At 40.7% G+C, this 21,714-nt stretch overlaps 1 protein-coding gene across 1 annotated transcript in view; it reads right to left on the bottom strand.

The window, feature by feature from the left end:
* Positions 1–21,714, bottom strand: part of RAB4B (RAB4B, member RAS oncogene family) — a 523,428-nt gene that overhangs the window by 224,261 nt on the left and 277,453 nt on the right. The window contains exon 3 of the mRNA XM_044072539.1: positions 17,052–17,166. Coding sequence (XP_043928474.1) covers positions 17,052–17,166 — 115 coding nt within the window. The remainder of the gene's footprint in view (positions 1–17,051; positions 17,167–21,714) is intronic.

The raw sequence follows: 21,714 nt of genomic DNA, 5'->3' as shown, positions 1-21,714 counted from the left end.
TGAAATGCTGCCCCACTGCCCAACTTTGGAGGCAGTCGGGGAATGATTGTCCTTGCATCCAGATGCCTGGGCAAATATAATGCAAGATTCATGGGTGCTGAGAATAATATCCAGAGATTACTACATACCATTTTTCCTTCTCCCTCCCTCCAAAAGAAAGAAACTTTCCCAAATTACACCCAGTCAAAGGGAACCAGCAGCACAAGAAACCCAAAAGCTGCTAGAAAAGTCTCGTCCAAGAGATCCCACCAGACCACACAGGATTCGGAACTTACTCTCAGTTCTTTAGTGCTCAAGAAACACAGGTGATCTCAAAGCAATCTTGGACCTAAGCAATTTAAATATGTGAAGTTAAAGTTCCCAATGGTCACTGTAAAGTCCATCCTACATTTTCTTCACAAGGATGACTGGAAGTGCTTAATAAATCTCCAGGATGCATACTATCACATCAAAATTGATGGATGCTCCTAAAGTCATCTACGCTTACTCCTGGGAGCCAGTCATTACTAATTCATAGCCCTGGCCTTTGGACTCAACACAGCCTTCAAGGTGTTTGCCAAATGTATGGTAGTTGTGCAGCTCACTTGAGACTAAAAAGATTCAGACCATTTCCATACCTAAACTACTGGCTCCTCACCCCCCCCCCCCCCTCCAAGCATCTCCCTCTACATGGTATGGATTATTTGCTCCACATTTGCAACTCATTGGGTATAACAATAAGTGATGCCAAATCAAACCTAACACCAGTCCAGAGCCTGGAGTTCATTGATACACTTCTGAATACAACACAGTAGAAATGCTATGAGGAGGTAGAGATGCCATCAGAATTCAAGCTCAACTACTACTTTTCTATCCATCTCCTTCATCAAGATCAGTGTTTCAGGTACTAGGTTCCATGGCAGCAGCCACTGTACTACTTCCTCTGGCACGCCTCTTTACATAAGTTCTTCAATGGACTCTAGCTGTTCATTGGCCCATTCTTCATCAACCCCTATCTTTTCCAGTCAACCATACTCTAATTTGCAAACACTGCATCTACTGGTGGATCCAATTAGACTATATTCATCTAGGTCGACCTTTTGTTCTACCACTGCCATTGGCCAGACTGCTCTCAACTGGGGTGGGAGTGGGGCATTTCTTACAGTCCAAGGCTTGTGGTCCCCTCAAGAGACCAATCAGCATATCAATGTTCTAGAGACGAGAGCAGTCCTACTTGTGGTGCAGGCATTTCAAGATGCTCTCCCTCTAGGAACTACTGCAATAAAGACCAACATATCTATCAACTTTATTTACGCAAAAGTGTAAAACTGCGAATACATATGGATTGAACCATATGCATCGAAAGTGCAAGCTGTCGAAAAACTGTAAACGAAAATCTCCATAGGTGGAGATTTCAGTTTACTTCAATGTAGTGCGATCTCGGAGTTGGTATATTTAAATAGCGGGGGGGGGGGGTGCAGGGCCCTGCCTACATCTTTTTTTCCCTGCGTTTTTTCTTTAACTTTCGAACATTTAAGAGTTCGAAGCATATGTGTCGATCTTTATGCATTCGAACATTTGAACGTTCCAAGTTAACAATGTAGACCCCTATAGTCAACAAACAAGGAGGAACTCTAGCTCATCTAGAGAGACCCAGATAGTGTGGGAATGGCTGATCTCATCAGACCACTTTCTAATTGTGAAGCACATTCTAGGGAAAACCAACGTATGACCAGACAAACTAAACAGATCCTTTTGATGCCTCACAAGTTGGTCTCTCAATCAATTAATCAGTGGTGGAAATGATCTTCTGTCATTGGGGCCAATCTTGGTGCGACCTCTCTGCGACTTCCCACAATAAGTGCAGCAGGTACTTTGCTTTTATCTCCCTGCAAGCGGAGTCTAGTCCACCCTTGGCCCTCTGATATTTATGCTTTCCACCCTCTCCCCTTAATTCCCAAATTTCTGCAGAAAGCAAATCGGCTGAAAAGCTCAGTAATCCTCTTTGCCCCTTTTTGGCCTCAGCAAGTGTGGTTCCCCTTCCTACGGTCACACCTTTGTTATCCTCCATGGATACTAAAGCTGACTCTGGGTATCCTCTCTCATCCATCAGGGATCCAACATCTCAACATACAGGCCCTCAAACTACATGCATGGTTTCTCCAATTCCAGTGATGGAGACGCACCCCAGGCTCTCTTCCCCTATATGTGACATTACTCTGGCTTGAATCTACTAAAAAAAGTACACAAAAGCAAATAGAACATATCCTCCCTTTGGGCTTTGAATAAGAAGTTCATTCCCTTCTCTGCTCCATTTTCTGCTATACTTTACTTTTTAGCAACTCTTTTTAAAGAAGGAGCTAGTTTCATTACAATTAAACTTCAACTGCCACCAATTTCTAATTTTCACACAGGCGACAAAAGTATTCGTTGGCTTTGGCTAAATTATGCAAGGCCTTTCTGAAAGGTATTTTTCATATAAATGACCTCCAATAAAGGATCCCACACCTACGCGGGATCCAACAATTGTGCTACAAGGTCTAACTCAAACCTTTTGAACCTTCGGCTAAAAATGATTTAAAACTTCTTTCATGGAAAACAGCCTTCCTTAGTAGCCACTACATCTGCAAAGAGAATATCTGAACTCCAGGCTATTTTCTTCAAAGACACCTTAAGTAATCTTTCATAAAGACAAGGTTAGCTTATGGACAAACTTTTTAAAGTGGCTTCTGAAAACATTAATCAGTCCATTCACTTGCCAGTCTTCTTCCAAGTTTTTCGAATAAAGGAGAGTACATGCTGCATCTCCTTGATGTACACAGACTGTTAAGATTTTATCTTCACAGAACAAAACAAATTAGATCAGATCAACTATTTGTCTCTCTCACCAAAAAGGCTGGGTTTTCCAGTCTCTAAAGTCACTATAGCTAAACGGATTACAGACTATTTCTTGGATTTATTCTCAACAAGGCATGCCCTTACCTAAACCTCCCAAGGCTCATTTAACGAGATCCATGGCTGCTTCATCTGCTTTTTGGTCAAGAGTATCTGCTGATATCTGTGCTGCAGTAACATGGTCCAGTGCTCATACCTTTATTACTCATTACAATTTGGATATTATTTCTAGGAAACAGAGCAGCCTTTGGTTTGGCGGTACTCCAAAATATCCTTCCATAAGGGCGACCCAAGACAGACGTACCTGGAGACTCTGTACCATATGTTGAGGAAGAATGAAAAAGATAATCATCAGATTTAAAAGTTATGTACTTACCATAACTAGGCATCAGTGTTGTCCAGTTTCATTCTTCCCGAACTTCCCTCCTATCCATTTTTTCTGCAGAGGCCTACTGGTCTGTATTTGGAACCTACAGTTCTGGGTTTGAACCCTTCTGTTCTGTCAGGTATTCCTGTAACTATAGGGCTTTATGGCAACAAACTTGATATGAGGTATTGGGGATGGAATAAGGCATTATGGGTAGAAGGACGAGCTCGAGAGCTGGATCCAAAGTCTGGAATATGAGTCAGAGTCTGATCAGAGGATCGAATCTGAACCCATAAGTTGAGGAAGAATGAAAAATGGACAACACAGATCCCTAGTTATGGTGAGTGCATAACTTTTACATTTTCCAGTTCTTTCTTTCTAACTTCCCATACAACCTCTCCTTTTCTCAAGGATTTTAAGCATTATTTATTAAATCATATTTTATTCAGTAACACTGTACACATATGGCTAAAAAAATGCAATAGTAGCTTTTGTTGTTACCGTCATGGAGTGCGCACATTTACTTTTTAACAAATTTCCATTCACCTCAACATTACATAACTTGTGCAAATTCACTTAAACCTCACTCCTACTAAACATTATCATGCATGTAGTGCTCCAATAAATTCCATGTATTTAAATGAACACGCCTTCCCAACTCTAGATTTCATCTGCTTTACAAACGCATTATTTCAATTACAATTGGTTTAGAAGTTCTAGCACTCACCCTTTTGCTATCCAACAGCATTAAAATAAGAAAGGTTATACTATGCCAAGGCAATTCAAATCCTGAACTTTGGCTCAGAAGAATCATTTCCTTAGTTACAACCACTTATTCCTCCAACATTTTCATCAAAGTACACGGCAGAGTATTTTTAAAATTTGTAAACTCACTGCATGCCCAAAAACATATTCCCATTTTCACACCTACAACATATGCTATCACCCTGAGAAAAAATCTGTCCAGCTGCGGTATAAAAATACCTATGCACATACATCCATGCAAAAATCCCAAACCTTCTAAACTTTGATGCAATATTGGGAGCTTTATAAGATTTAATTCCATCGATCTTTTATAAACTGTCATCCCATTCTCTTTTCTCAATCTTTTCTAACCTCCAATTAATACTTAAAGTTATGCAATATTTTATGTGCCCTACTAAAGATCCCGGTTTTAACAGCGGTTATTCTAGACTCAATTCTACCACAATGCGTCTTTCAACTTCACATTCCCCCCTGCCCCGCTCTTTGCCTATACTCTAATTCTTGGTAAGGAAGATGGTCTCTAACATGTAATCAAAACTTTTGCTTAGCCTCATTCCGCTCTTTATTACCTTTCCCCTCTCAAGTTATTTGCTTCCAGTGAATACACAATAATTTTCCACAAACACTCTTCTGTCATCAGTTTTTACTATGTTCCTCTTCTGTCACAGTTTTGTCAGGAGCAGATATTTCTGCTGGTATGCATCTTTACTATTATAGATATCTGCTTCTTTTTCATGGCCATATTTGGAGCAGAGGCTTGACGTGTCCTCTCAACAAATTGTGCTGTGGAACATCAGTCCAATTTTTTATTTTTATTTTCATAAAAAAATCAATGCCGTCTATTCCTTCTAGTTTCACTGATATAGCAAAAAATCTCATGTTTTCTCTGTGTGCTCAGTCTTCACAAAGTATTATACTTTGAAACCGCTCTTCCTGAGAAGCTTCATGTTCAGCCGTTTTTTTTCATTCATTTCAACATCTGGTTTCTGCAGTTTTAGCAGCTCACCAGAATATATGCTTAAAGCGTTTTCTACTTTTTTTCTAGTCTTTTGTCATTTGCTTTATATAGTCCTCCACTGTCTCGCTTATTTTAAACATCTCCAAGTGCATATGATTTTCCTTTTGTTCTGAACTACTAGAAACCATTTCCTGGACTGAAAAGAAAACAAACTGCTTTTTGCTGAAGAGCTACAAGATTATTTCCAGACAGATCTTTTTCTTTTTTATTTTGGTTCATCTCCTCTTACTTTCTTATCTAATCATTTAGGCTAGCATCCAAGCAGTGTGATTACCAGCAAGTGACTAAAGTTTATGCAAACTGTTAACATGTAATGCTTTAACAAATCCTCAGTTTTCATGTTGGAAGATATCTAATCAAATTGCTGCTCAGTGTGCAGCCATCTTGAAAGTCCTTCCACCTACTCCCTTGTATTTACGCATCCTCTCATTTATTCAATCTTTTCTGACCTGAAAGGCAGCTCCTCTTACTTCCAACTTCTCTATTTGATCTGTCACTTCTTCTAGGTTACTCCCTTTACTACTAGCTTTATCCTTCTCTTAAATTCACCTTTGCTTGCAGCACTCATGTTTACCCTCTTACTCTTGTGAATTTCATTTTATTGTGCTTTTTTGAAAGGATAATCACCCTGTGTTCCCAGTCATTCATTTCAACTCTATTCCCATCTCTTTCTCACTTGATTCATTCCCCACCAGCTACACAGCTTCTCTCTCTCTCCTTCTGCCCACCTCTGGAAACATGCACTACATACAGCCATCTTTGTTTTATAGGTGTGTACTAGGCTAATGGCCCTGGGGCCTTTACAAGTCTAGCCATAGGATTACCCAGGCACAGTGCCACCAGACCTTAGTTCCCAGTGCCTCTGTCGAGTAGAGCCACTGGAGTTATCCCCGGGGTGAATTTTCAGTTTCCCATCCACTCAAGATTTCTCTTGAAAAGGGTCAGCAAGGTGCTCTGCTTGACATGTATGGGAGGTCAATTCCATAGCATGGGCAGTCTCTGGGTTATGAACCTGTCCCTCCAGCATGTTCCGTTAATTGTGGTAATGAGGGTGCGGTCTCTGGAGCATGTGGTGTGGAGGGATTGGGATTTCTTTAGATGCAGCATTTCTAACAGAGTTGGGTCAGACATGGCTTTCTAAGTCAAGCAGAGATCGCCTCTAAGCAGGCGATATGAGACAAAGAATAGATGGAGGTTTTTTTTAGTCTGTCCATATAAGACAAGTGTTTAAGGCCTAGGATCCTCTTTGTGGGGTACTTTTGTGGCCTTTCCAGTTGTGAGCTGTTGCTTTTCCTCTTTTCCTACCAGGCCTTATGGTATTCCTCTACTATAAATGCTGCACTATTTTGCCTTACACTGAATGCACTTTTCTATCTCTTTTCTGCTTTCCATTCAGTTTTGCTTATTCTACCTTTATTGTATTGCCTTATCCACTACATTGTCTAACAGGTTATTTATATGTACCTTCCATTCTCTAGTCACATCCCTTTTCTAAAGCCATTTCTTAGTTTCTGCTTTTTCTTTAATTAGGTTGAGTGCTAAATCTCCTTGTGTAGTATTTCTTTGTTCTGTGGTCCACTTTGCTATACTCTGATCTTATGGAATAGACAATACTAATGTGATCCTTTTTGTCATCCACCCCTCCCTTTTCCATTCTGTTGGTCCCTTCAACTTCTCATTCTTCTTTCCTGTCATCTGTTGTCCCTGATCCCTTTCTTTTCCCCATTCTATTGTGCACTGCATATATTTTCAAAATCACTGAGCATCTCATTAAGCTGGAGTTTTTTCTTATTTTGTGTTGGTGAATATTGGCGTTTGTCCCATATCTCCTTTATTCTCACCTGCCATAAATGTCAGCTCCACCTCTGTATATCCATTTACATTGTTCACCTTTCATGATCCTTCTGCTGTTCATTTAAGCTTCTTGTTTTCATACTTCACTCCATCTTTTTTCCCCCTTCTACAGCTCATTTTATATTGAGTACTACCGTTTGCGTTAGCCTTCCTTTTGCCATAAAGATGATTCTTCCCTTCTTCACTTCATATATAGCTTTCATTTCCCTCTTGTGAAACTGCTTTACATGTTAAATTCTTTACTTCTTGCCTTCCCTCACCATTCCCGGTATCCTGGACTTCCCCTTTTTTTGGCTTATTTTGTAATGCATCTAACAGTTTTCCTAATTACTTCCAGTGTGTTTTAGCATTTTACATTTGCTGGAGCAGAACACATAATACTAAGCTAGTGTGAAGGCTATGTCTTTGTCAAGGAAACTTCCTTTATTCTTCGTCAAGTAACGCTGCTGCTACTCCAGTGTACTATGGTTACTCCTTTTGCTGCTTTCCACCTGCTTGTGCATTAAAATAAAAGTTTAGTTAACAATAAAATAGTAACAAATTAGTTCAAATGCACTTTAACTTCTACTTTTCATACACAATGATCTCCTTAAGCTTTGCTTGAACTTTATATCTCTAAAGTTACATTTCTTAATTTTCCTTTTGCAGACCTTCTTCCCACATTTGATTACCTTTCCCCAACTATAGCCGTTTTAACAGTCTTTCTGCACTTTTACAGACAGTTTTTGCTGTTCTAGTACCCTTGGTTGTCCTCCTTGTCCAGACACATCCCTGACTTAGTAGCAATGTGGTAACTAACTCCTCTGTCCTTTCATTCTCCTGTTCACCATACTGTCTGCTTACTTTACTGTTACAATATGCCTTTGGCTCTTCACTACTGGTGTTCACCTAGGCTTATTAACCCATCTTGACCATTCAACGTTGCTTTCAACAGACTTCAGCACTCTTACACTAAAGTAATTCTTGTCCACTTCCTTCTTATTGCAAGTACTCTTCTGTTGCCTTGATTCCTCTGCATTCTTGTCTAACTGTTCATTTTGTACACATGCCAAGTGCTCCTATCACTACATCCGATTCTGTTACAAATACTGAGAGGACGTGGCTAACCCCCACTCTTTGGTGGCTAGAGTGGACTGGGGGAAAAAAGATGAGTGGTCCGAGAAACAACAAGTGGCCACAAGTCGCCCACCACAGGTTGAAGGAAAACATGAGTCAGCCTGATATCCAAAGACTCCTTGACAACTTCAGTCTTTTTGTTGAGGGCAGTGGAAGGTAAAACCATGGAGACCAAATGCTGCCCCACTGGTAAGCAGAGAAAGAGACCTCAAAAGTTGATCGTGGAGCCTGGGTGAGTCAGTAAAAAATTAAGGCAGAGAATTAGTAGTTCAGAGCTAAGTAAGCCACTGACAGCCCCCCCCCCCCCAACACGCACAGTTAACCTGCTTCAAAACACAAGTATTCAAGGTCTAACTGGAATTCTAATCAAAATGTCTTTTCCATATAAAAAGTTCACAAAAATATTTATGCCAATTCTCTTAGAAATGAAACTATAATCAATCCATCCTCAACCCTTTTTTCTCCATTCTGCACATGGGTTGGGGTGTCATAACAGTGACAGTCATCTCGAACCAACGTTTACACCACCAGGGGGCTAAGCTCTGCCACGGTAGTTCATCCGTACCACTCACTCACACCTATGGACAATTTAGAGTGTCCAATCCACCTACTGCATGTCTTTGGAATGTGGAAGGAAACCCATGCAACCATAGGGAGGACATGCAGACTTGACACAGAAGGCACCTCAGCCAAGAATTGAACAGGAGAACCTCTTGCTGTGAGGTGACTATGCTAACCACTGCACCACCAAGAAAATGAAATGATAATCCACACAACAAGTTTTCAAGCTAAAACACAATAAATCATTCAAAAAAAATCACAAGTTTTCCACATAAAATTACATTTAGTGGAAGGTTTTTCTAAGCAGGACATACCTGCCCAGCTTTGAAGCCTCGCTAGCTGACCAACATTTCCATAAGGCCCACCAAAGGTGTGCTCTTTATCAAAAAAATAAATAAAGCTCTGAAGCTTTCTGCACTGTCCTTTTGTGGAGCTCTGCTCACATTCACAAGTGGGAGCTCAGGGAAGAAACGCATTAGATTTGTTAAATTACATAGCCCTCAGGGGGTTGAACCATTACAGCTTAAAAAAATGAATAAGCACATGAATCTAGTTCCAGCCTCACCACCATAAGTGTTCTGTGATGAATAAAGGCTTGTTGCTTTGGAACACTACCTGGGTCTCATGACTTTTTGGAAATTATTGTGACAGAGCGCATCAATGAAGTTTTAGGATCATTAGTTTCTCTGTTTATTTTACCATTATAGCTTACGCTACTGCAACAATAATCTATGTTCTGAACATTTGTATTTAACAGAGCTGACCGAAAATTAATGTTGCAGTGGGGAGGGTTGGCAAAAATGTCAATGGGAATTGAACTGAGTAGACCTTAATGAAAACCCAGGGTCATTTTGGTACTATCAGCGATGACAAATGAAGAGTTGTGGAAAATAATACACTGGGAAAGACCTTATTTACAGTAGGCTAAACTTATTTGTACTAGGTTGAATAGCCTATGTGAATCATAATTACATGAAAGGATAATTTCGGAAGAGACTGCAGTTTGAGGATGCTATAAAAGAATACCAGAAACTAACTGAAAATTAGACTGAATTTCACTGCAATGCTGCAAATATAAGGACGACTGCAAATTTGGATGACTCTAAAGGTTAAGTGGAAGTGGTCATAGGATCATAAGAAGTTACTAGGCTACTGGTCCTGAGGTCCTTATAAGCCTAGCCTATGTTTAGACAAGTCAGCACCCAAAGCCCATGTTCAGCAGGGACACAGGTGGAATCCCAGAGGTTTATTTTCGGTTTCCCATCCAGGTTGCACTTAAAAAGGGATAATGAGGTACTCTGACATGGAGAGAAAGTCTATTTCTCAGATGGGGAGTCTCTGGGACACAAACCTGTCCCGCCAACAAGCATTATTGATATCATAGACCAAGCTGAGGTCGCACGTACAGGTTGCTCGAGTGGAGCCTGACTTGCGGATATGCAACAGTTCCATCAAGGCGGGGTCTGAGATTGCTTTCTATGCCAGACAGAGGTCAGCTCTGAGGAATTTGTATGAAACTGATTAGAGAGACAGGGCTTTTAGCCCTCTGTAGTCTCTCCAGTTGCTGCATGTGCTTTGCAAGGTACATGCCGAAGGGGGCATTGTACTCAATAATTGGCCTTATAAGGGAATAATACAGGGATATTATGACCTCTTTGTCCCTGTTTATGAGGTGGGCCATGTAAAAAGCTTTCCGTACAATGGAAGCAACATGGTGGCCAAACTTCAGGTTGCTATCAACCTGGGTGCCCAAATCCCTCTCTACTGATTGTGTACTTAGGACGTTATTAATGTGATAACATGTGGGGACGTCACTTTCCCCAAAGGGGGTGATGATGCATTTTTTGGCATTGTGCTTGAGGCCTTGTTTCTGGCACCAGTCATTTGTGTGGGTGAGACCCTCTTTGCAGTATATCCACATCACTTGGGGAATCTAAGACTGGGCCCAGCTTGTAGTCACCTGTAAACTTGGTCAGCCATAGCCCACTGGTTTTGGCCTGCACCTCAGAGAAGTATATCGCAAATAACAGAGGCCCCAAGACCAATCCCTGAGGTACGCCGCTCGTTACGGGTTTACTGCTTGAGGTGGCTTCCCCTACTTTGATTAGATAGGTTCTACCAGTCAGCCAGTTTGCTACCCATCTGGTAACATAGATTCATGCCTAGTTGAGAGAACTTATCTACTATGCTCAAGTGGGAAATAGTCTCAAAGGCTTTGGCCACATCAAGGTAAATGGTGTGCACTGTTTTCCCCTCATATATGGCTTTGGTGACTGTCTCAAAAAAGTTGACCACATTTAAAAGACATGAACTCCCCTTGACAAAGCAAAACTGTGTGGGGTTGAGTATTTGGAGATTGCCAATGTCCCTGTTAAGGAGATCCATGACAATCCATTCCATGGCCTTACAGATCAGGCTAGTTAGGCTGAGGGGTCTATAATTTCCTTGATCGGTGGACGCTCCACCTTTGTGTAAAACGAGGACAGTGGCTGTCCTCCACTCAGCTGGGATAAAGCCGGTACTCAGGCTTTGATTGAATAAGGTGCCTAATGGTGCTGCAAGTTCATGTAGGCTGCAGCCTGGGGTGTTATCAGGTCCCGTGAAGGCCATATTTTTTGCCTTTGAGAGGGCAGTGATGACCTGTTCCCCTACAGATAAAGGGTGGGGGGGCAGGTACTGGGGATGTCCTGATTTACTGATGGGGGGGGGGCAGAGGGGAGAAGTTTTCACTGAATCAGTCAGCCAGTAGATTAGCTATAGCTACATCATTTGTGTAAGTGGTCTCCTTGACCACCAGTTCTGAACAGATCTGGTGCTTCCTTTGAGACTGTGGACACATGTGAAGAAGGCCTTATGATTGTCTCTAGTAAATGTGGCCAATTTGGACTCAAAGTTGGCTTTAGAGAATTTCACTAGTGCTCTTATTTGCTCGTTCAGGCTACGGAGAGATTCCTTCCAACTGGGAAACTGCTCCTTCTCAGTCCGACAGCAATTTATATATATATATATATATATATATATATATATATATATATATATATTAATTAGTTTGTTTATTGCAGATGTCCACCAAACAGATTTACTCTTCCTTGCCGAGGATGACTTTGTCCAGTCAGGTATTCCGGATTTCATGCATCTCTATAAATGCTCATATAGTCCTTAGTGTAGATTTGGACATTGGTGCTAGTTCCTATAGTGGGGGAGGGGATGTGAAGCTGTTTACACCATCCCTCAGGAGGTTGCAATCAGCTTTGGAGAAGTTTTTTTGTTTGACCCTAGCTAGGGGGGGTGGGGGGGTCAGGGGAGATGGTGACTTCGAAAGTTACCACTTTATGGTCAGATCTTAACAGGGAAGATGATACCGTAGGGGTGCAGCAGTGGTTACTCATGTTGGTTTAACACCAAGTCCAAGATATTATCACCTCTTGTGGGAGTATCGACTAGCTGTCCCAAGGCATTTGCATTGATAAAAGCGAGGAATCTCTGGGCATTTGTGTTCTGACTTGAGTAGTTTTCCCAGTCTATGGTTGGGCAATTAAAGTCACCCAGGATCAGGGTAAAGGGTTGAATCTGGATAGATCTGAAGAGCTCCTGATATGTGGAGTGGGTATAGAGTCAAATTTGGGGGCTTGTAGCTAGCAAATTTGAACAGGGGTCTTTGTCAATGGTTACCTGCACCTAGAGTGTCTCCTGTGCGTCATACTATCTGACCAGCCTGGAGGTGTATGCATCTTTAAGATATATTGAAACTCCATCTCCTTTGGCTTTGCTGCCCACATTTTGGGGTGTGAATGCATGATAGGATGAGTAACCAGGTAAGGCTGGGTTTCTGCGACTGCACAGATGTCAGCATTTTCCAAGGTTAAGAATTGCTTGCATTGAATGCAGGTTCATGTTTAGACTTGATGTTTAGCAGCATGACCTTTAATTTGCGTTTTGTTTAAATTTTTATGTTGGTAGTATCTACCTCATGACTTTTCCTAAAAATAGGCACTAATGGGGCGGCAAGAGCCTTTGCCAGAAGCCCAAGTGAGACTGATGCAGGCCACCTCTAGCAAAGCATCGTGGTTTGTTGATCATATCTTTCCTGGCTGTCAGGTACTGGATCCCTCTGGAATGACAAAAGAAACTAAGTCCATTGTTAAAGTCAATCATTTCCTGTTTGTATTGAGGAATCATTCTTGGTGACAGTAGAATGCTGCTTAACGTAGGGACATACCCTGCCTGGGACACGTATTCAGCCAGCTCAATCATGTCTCTCTTCATATAGTCCAGGGAGGTACAGCTCAAGTTGTTCACACCAACATGGACTCATGAGAGATGAATGGAAGGAGCCGGATGAGTTAAAACAGAAAAGGAGATGGAGTTGCTGCATAATGCTGTACATTAGCGACAGACCAAGAGGATTTACACTGCTCGTTGACTGAATTATCATGGGCAATTCTGATGAATACTTAAAAAGATGCATTTATTTTGCTCACCTTACTATTGTACTGCTTAGATGACTGATCACTATCCACAGGGATGTTTTTATACCAAAATTATTTGACCCACTACCTATGGGAGTAGAACTTGGACTGTTTATTAGAATTATGGAAACAGAAGTAGATGAAAATGAAGAGGGGACAACTATTCATATGTTTATTTAAACTGGTTAATTGGGAAAATTTGGAGGGAAGTCCCATCTTTAGTGGAGTCCTGGGATACAAACTCTAAGATACACAAGCAATAGTAGAAGGTAGATACATATAGCAGATACCAGACATGAATTTCACAGAAATTAAATGTGTAAATAAGAAAGATATTTACTTACTTTTATACAAACACACATTACATACACACCTACACACTATAGTATACTCTGAATTATACTTTTCACTTTAGTAAAAACACTCATGTACTGATTTAACAATTACGCTGGCAGCTTTAAAAGGTAAGTTAAACTGGGGTTTATATCACAATCGAAACTCAACATCGAACGTGCAAATATTCACATAATCGAATATTGTACTGTGGGGGGCTGCATCCCCTGCTAAATATATATTCCTACACCAAGGTCACACTAGTGAGGAAAGGGCAAAATTCCCGATCTTCACTGTAGTGCGATATAAATCCAGGCACTTCAATTATGTGAAAATTCACGCATTTGGGAGTTGGATGTTGTGAGTTTCAATTATGTGATATACACCCGTTAAACTGGGATGAACACAGAAAAGATCAACAAGGAATTATTAATTCTGTTCAGCATAAGTAGGTCCTTTATACTCTAAACTCAATTTGTTTGGCTTACAAATAATTCAGCCCTACACCACACACAAAGTTATTTGTCCACCATATTTTAGAAACTAGTGAGCTTTTATACACCTATACTGGACTGCTACAAAATTTGAATTTCTTAACCCACTATCCAGTGTTACTTTATAGGGAATGTTTATAATTCGGCACATACAAATTCTAAATTTACTTCGCAATTTGACATTTTACCATTTATGGCATATTTTCTGCAGGAATAATACAGACTGAACAAACACATTTAATATTCTTTGGCATTGACCAAGTGGATGAACACAGAAAACTGTTCATTGTAATTAAACTGATTTTACTTATTAATAGGACATTTTCATAGTTAACGGTGAAAAACTTCAAAGCCAATGTTGAAACTTACCCATTCAATGCCAATGCTGAAACTGGCTACTGTACTACTGTTGTGCATTCATTACAGACCTATAACTGAAAGATAAGTATGGACATTCAATATCAATGTACAATACAACCGAATGGGAACGGAAAACTGCTCAATGAGATTAAAATGTACTAGAAGCAAAGAAACTGATGCGTTTTACAGTATATTATGCAATGGAGAAGTCTGGAACTTGGGTGTACTTATTTTTAACTAAATTCATCTGTATACAGACGGATAAAGAAAGCATCAGTTTTATTAGAGAAAGGGTAAAGGGGATAATGTGGTGGCACTGACAAGTGGTATAAGGAGTGCACTGCCTGAGTGAGGATGGTGAAAAAAAAAAAAAAAAGAGTGCAAGCATAACTTGTACAGAGAAAGCCAGTTCTGCTTCCCTACTGTAAAAGGTCAAGAATTATAAAAGGAGGACAACATGTACATGGAACAGACTCATGGATGAGGACTATTAAACACAATGGTAATATAGAAATGGGTGCCCTGGGTACATGGTTGGTGTTTTCTGATGTAGAAACTAGGCAGAAAGTCTGATGACAAACTGGCAGGCTAAGTACATAAGAATTATGTGAAATCAATGCTTCATTTTACTTTTTTTATTTTACGTTTACCAGAGTAGTACACTAATCACAACTGACCATTTGCTGGTACTGGTACTGCCAAGGTGAAATAATTCACAAAGAAGGGGGGGGGGGCTTTAAGCAGTACATATGGAATGAAAATGATAAAATAGAGCTGCACTCAAATCATCCCTAAAAGGAAATTATTCTAAGTAATGAGGTCACAAATGAAAAGTTATGTACTTACTAGGACACAGAACTGCATACATTTGAGGGAAAAATACAATATAATGAAGGAGGGCAGGGAGGACCAGAAAAGCATCTGCAGTATTATATTGTCTAAAGGCATGCTTGCTGTTTCACAGGAAGAGGGCTTGGGGCATGTTGGACAGAAACACTTTCTGTACTTGAACACCACAATTTGAAAATGTTATTGATAAGTGAAGACTTGGCAAATATATGTAACTGAATGGGTACACGTGACCTATGCTACCATGAAAATGTGTATGACAGGAAAGGAGGGATTACAGAAAGTGTGGGACAGACAGTGGTATAATGTTACTGTTTAGGTGAGATGCTTCCATTTAACATGGACTAATACCTTGACAAAATAAATCAATTCATGGACATGCAAGCTAGGTGGGTAGCAGAATGTTAAAATACCAATATGAAAAAGTGCAAGTCTATACAATGGCAAATCCCTCTACTCCAACTGTATAGCTAAAATCTGGAATGCTCTACCTCCCAATACAACTGCCACAACCTCCACAGCTCAGTTCAAATCGATGCTAAAAACTCACCTATCCAAAAAATGGCTATTCCCATGTACTACAACTGACTAACCTACCTTTCCCATTGACTATATGCCAGCTTAACTGCAATAGCTCTACATCTTCTAGCTAAAGTCTTCTAGCACTACTAAGAAACTCAAATGCAAAGTAATATACTGTTCAGCAGACTCTTATATAACTGAATATTTTCTACTCATGGCTACTTTTTTTTTAAGGCAAAATGTGATCTAATCTTTCTTAACTATGCTTGTTGTTTTGCTAATTTCTGCAAGCCTGTCTTTTAGATACAAAGGTTTATCTAATTTTTGTTAACTACGCTTGGTGTGGATACATTTTTGTAGATCAAATCAAACTGCCTATAATCATGTGTTGTATTCAAATCTGCACTGAACCTTTGTTCACTACTTGTTTTTGTGTGAAGCTTTTCTTCCCAGGCCTCCGCTGAAAAAGGACCCGTGTCCAGTCGGATTTTCCCGGTAAACAAATGTAAAACAGTCTAAAGAAGGCAGCCCTATTAAAAGGAAATACAGTTCATCTAATGCCGTCTTTAGTAACACCAAAGCAAGACTAAAATAAAGATGAGGAACTGGTGTCCCTTAAATATATAGAAATGCAGACTGTGGGAATTGGAAATACTGAAAATAAAATCTCTTTCTGTTTATAACTAAAAATGTCAATGTCAGTCCTAACAATGTTGATATGCAAGTGCTCTGTTTAATGGGAATAAGCCCCATTCACTTCCCCTACCTTCTTAATTAAATAAACTAAGTCCATGGTCACATAGCAGTGGGGTAACTTACAACCACCACACATTCACACACACAGCAGTACGCCACAAATAATCAGAGAGAGTCACCCACACAAAATACCAATAATCGGCATTAACTATACTGAACTAGAATTTTAAGCGACCATCCTATTCTATAATTATATTCTAATCACTTTCAGTTACTGACACCTGCCAGGTACACAGTTGGCTAGGATACGCACAATGAGAACACATTAGGAACTAAGGATTGGAAGGCTTGAAGGCAATGATGAATATGTGTATGTTTTCATGTAGGTTATATTATACTTTGTGATGTTTTCCAGATCAGTAAAGAAAATATCTAAAAATATAGACTCTGTCTACATTCTTTAACTACCAATTAACTTACACCCAGACTACTGCCCTTACCTTACCCTCCTGCATTCTACAAGTAACTCCAAGGAAGAGGAGGCAATTTCTTTCAAAACAATGAGTTCTCTGCAGATGCAGGAAATAAATGGAAACTTTCTAACATCTACTACATTTTCATATTTCCAGTTTCAGATGCTGGTACTATACTGTGCCCCTTCCTATGCAAACTTCAACAAGAACGAACAAGGGTTGAAAATACAGGCCAATCAGCCTAGAATATGTGCTGCACAAAAATAATGAAAAAATGAAAAAAAAAATGTTACTTCTTACCTAAAACGTTCTTGTCCTGCTGTATCCCATATTTGCAATTTCACGGTCTTCCCCCCAACATTAACCACTTTTGATCCAAATTCTACTCCAATTGTGTGATTCGAGTCTTGTTTAACTGGAAGAGCAGAAAAAAAGGAAATGAACATGTAAAAGAACATACAATATTTTAAACAGCAGCAAAATTTGACTTGTCCTCTTTTCATTTTGTTCCAAGTGTAACCCCTGCCTCCTTGACTGCCCTTACCCTTGAGCCATTAAGTTCCATTCACAAACCACAGTAAATCCATCTTCACTCACCTTCCACAGATAACTAGCTTTATCACTTAACATATCTATATACCTTCAAATCTTCAATCACATAGATTTGTAAGTAGTCAATGTATTGCTGCATACACTTACTGGGTTTACTGTGGAGGACATCACTGAACATAACTCAATACATAGGCGCATCACTTCCAGACATGAAATTTCAACATGTATTCTACATAAAAGATATCTACAATTCATATGCTTACAATCTACATCTGGTCTGTGATGTTACATACTAAATGCTCTGCACATGACATACATTTCATATGCTGGTTCCTATCCATGACAACTGCATTGCTGACACAAAGTGCCACATAGGTGCCTACACAGTTACTAGGGACGCAGTCCAGGAGACCAACTGGATGTCCAGCTCAACTTCCCAATTGTACCAGAACACTGTTTAACTGACTTGTTTACAGTCAGGCTGAAGGAATCAATCCCTAGAATACAGGAAGGAGCATATTAACAAGCTCACAGCCTTAACCCTCTGCACTATCTTCTTTTATTTATTATTTTATTTTACATTTGTTGACCGGGATAGTCCGACTGGATACATGTCCATTTTCAACGGACGCCCAGGGAGAAAAGCTCCAAGTTATAAGTATAAACAAAAACTATGAAACAATATATGCACAGTATGTACAAAAGTGGCCCCTTAGAAGGGATTACAGAAGATTGACAGTGATTACAATATACAAATTGAATACAGTAAAAATAATGGTTATACGCTAGAATTATTTAAACAGCAATGGATATTTATCTATATAGAGAGAAAAAAAGTAAAAACGCTAATGAGATATACAAGTTATATACACTGTAGTCTTAAAGAAGGGAATATCAAGAATTATGCTGCATGTCAAACAGAAATGAATAACAGTATTAAAGCAAGATGGAAGTGGCATGCATTATAGAATGAAGAGATAGTTAAGATAGGAGTTAGTCAGGGTTGGTACAGGGACAGAGCCAGTGTGCCGTAAGATTGTTTGAGGCCTTTTTTTTTTTTTTTTTTTTTTTAAAGAGGTTTAGCAAGAGTTCTTGAGTAAGATTAACTGGGAGAGAATGCCATGTTTTTCCAACAAAGTTGGCAAACAAGAGAGTCTCCAGCTGAATTAGAAGCTTTCCGAGTTTGGACCAGTAGTTTGCTGGATGATCTAAGTGGTCTGGGATTATGATATGGTTTTATTTTGCAAGTGCTGGAGTATTTTCAGGTTTGTATAGTATTTTGTGGGCGACAATGAGCTGGTTGAAGTGTATTAAAGTAGATAATTCGAGCCAACCTTGGAGATTAAGGTTATGGCAGTGATGGGTCTTATATGAGGAGCTAGTGGCAAATCTGGTGATATGGTTATAGCAGTGAGTGAACTTGTTTAGTTCCATTTTGTTCAGGTTAGTAAGAATAGGGGAGGCATAGAGAAAGGTAGAAAGTAGGTGGGTGCGGGCAGTAGCAGTCCTAGCTAATGGGGTTAGAAAGGATTTATTTCTATATTGTGAACCAAGCTTAAGGTTTTGATGGTTTTGTTGATGTGCAAGTCAAATCTGAGATGGTCAACTATTACCCCTAGGAGTTTGGTATGGGTTGTCGGGAGTGATAGAGGAGTCATTATTGGATGTTATGGAGAAGGAAAGAGGGGTGGACCTACTAGCTGGGAGTGAAGAGAAGTAATTTAGTTTTGCTGGTGTTTACAAGCAAGTGGTGATTAGAGAGCCAGTTTTCAACTGTGTGAAATGTATTCTCGGTTAAGGTTTACAAACTGGACAGGGAGGAAGCCATACAGATCAGTGCTGAGTCATTGGCGTATTGGATACAGGTTGCTTCAGGGATGTCAGAGTGGAGGTTATTAATTAAGACAGAAAAGAGTAAGGAATTAGAAGTTATGTACTCACCATAACGTTCCATCTGAGTAGGTGTATTCATTTGTCTGCAACCTGTGGGTTATGGATCCGACATCGGATCCGAACCGGCATGGTTTACCAGCTATGGATCCAAGCTCTCAGCTCCTCCCCTCACCCATAATGCCCTGCTCTCCCTACATGACCTCAGATCGAGTTTGCCAACAGTATAACACCCTGAAAAGGGTAACACAACATATGCAGGAAACTGAAGGCCAGGGGGATAGCAGGGCGGGATGGTTGCAGACAAATGAATACACCTACTCAGATGCAACGTTATGGTGAGTACATAACTTCTAAATCTGAAGTAGGAGATTCATTTGTCTGCAACCTGTGGGACAGAGTCCCCAGCTACCTGAATCTTGGGCGGCCATCATGGAAGGATATTCCGAGACACCTGAGCCAAAGGATGCTCTACCCTAGATGTAAGATCCAACTTGTAGTGGGAAATAAAGGTATGGGATGAAGCCCACGTGGCTGCTGCACAAATATCATCTAGAGGAATCCTAGCCTTAAAGGCTGCGAGGTAGAGACTGACCGGGTTGAATGGGCATGTACACCCTCCGGTCGCGGGCCTTCCGAAGCTTGATAAGCTAGTAAAATACATTGTGAAATCCAGCGAGATAATGAGACTTTGGAAATTGGCTTGCCCAAATTAAATTTAGCAAAGGAAATGAACAACTGGTCGGATTGCCTATGACCAGCAGTCCTGTTTAGATAAAATCTAAGTTGCCTGTGAGGATCTAAGGAGTGAAGCTTGTACTCACCCTTGTTTTGATATTTAGGGAAAACAGGGAGGTTAATGGATTGATTAATGTTTGCTTCAGAAGCTACCTTAGGAAGAAAGGACGGGTTGGTCCTGAGGAAAACACGGTCCGGATGAAAGACCAAGTACGGAGGTTTAGCTGATAATGCTTGAAGCTCTGAGACTCTCTTGGCCGAAGTAATGGCTACTAAGAAGGCAGTCTTGAAAGATAAGAATTTCAGATCTACCGTAGCCGGTTCGAAGGGGGCCGGTCAAGGCCTGAAGAACTAAGGAAAGGTCCCAAGGAGGAACCGCTTGCTTTATAGGGGGCCTGAGAAGAAAGGTACCTTTAAGGAAAATATTACACAATTTGGCAGACATCAGTGGACTGGAGTCATGACCAATGTGATAATGAGAAATTGCTGCAAGTTGAACTTTGACCGTGGAACTGCTGGCACCATCATTAAAAAGTGTGGTTAAGAAGTCAAGCACCAAAGGGAGAGGAACTGTGAAGGGGTTTAGGCCTTGCCGTTCCGCCCACAAAGAGAACCGTTTCCACTTGCTACGGTAGACTTTCCTAGTGGATGGCTTATGAGCTGCCACCAGGATGGCCTTAACATGGGACGAAATACCGGGAGTCCTGATCAGGAGTGGAACTGGAACAGCCAAGCGGTCAGCTTGAGGTTGTCCAGGTTCGGAGGAGATAAGTGGGATGGATGAGAAATCAGATCCGGAATGGGATCTAGAATCAAGGAGGATTCACTGAGTGAGACCTTAGGAAGGGGAACCAGATCTGTCGAGGCCAAAAGCAATGAGGATCATTCTGCACCCCAACCGAGAGGCTTTCTGAAGAACTTGGAGCATCAGAGGCAAGGGGGATAAGCATAAACTGCTGTTGCTGCTGGTTCAAAGAGGAGTGTCAACTTTTCTAGCACAAAGTTCAAATCCCAAGCTGGCAGCGGTGGTTTCCTAGGAGGTTTTACATTCTTGATCCCTCTGAGGAACTGCCTGAGTAGAGGATCTTGAGAAGACAGGTGGATCAAAGCTGTATTCTGCTGAAATAGCTGATGCATGTATCTTGATGGAGGAATAGGACAGGCCTGTATGTAGAAGCTCTGCCAAGTACTCCAGAATGTTAGCAATATCTATATTGGACACATCCTTTCCTCTTTCAGCACTCCAAATGACAAACCTTTTCCATTTCCTGCATAGTTCCTTCTTGTTGAAGGTCTGCGGGCTTCAAGGATAATGTCTTTAACCCTTTGGGAGAGATCTGGAATAGTTGCTGCTATGTGATGTGCCATGCAGTCAGTTGCAACGTTTTAGGTTTGGATGCATGATGCTGTAGTTGTTCTGAGTTAACATCAAAGGCATCAGGGGTATTGACCACATTTTGTCCCGAGACATGCTCCTCAGCAATGGGTACCAGTGTTGTCTTGGCCAGTTGGAGCTATCAGGATTATCCTTGGACGTTCCTCCTTGATTTTTAGTAATACTTTGTGTATCAAGGGAAGAGGTGGGAATGCATATGCTGTCAGGCCTTTCCAGCTGAAGGAGGAATCCACTTTCGATGCAAGTGGATGGAATGTCCTTGTGCAGAATTTTTGAGCTGGTGATTGAGAGGGAAGCGAATAGATCTATCTGTGGCATTCCCCATTTCTTTGCGATGGTCTTGAAGATGTCGGTGTAGCATCCATTCGTGAGCATCCGAGGTGGTTC

This window comes from Protopterus annectens, chromosome 1.part0 (genome assembly GCF_019279795.1).
Source record: "Protopterus annectens isolate FY-2018-M chromosome 1.part0, PAN1.0, whole genome shotgun sequence".
NCBI lineage: Eukaryota > Metazoa > Chordata > Ceratodontiformes > Protopteridae > Protopterus > Protopterus annectens.
Note: the sequence above shows the minus strand (reverse complement) of the source record. Positions and strands in the feature narration are given on the sequence as shown.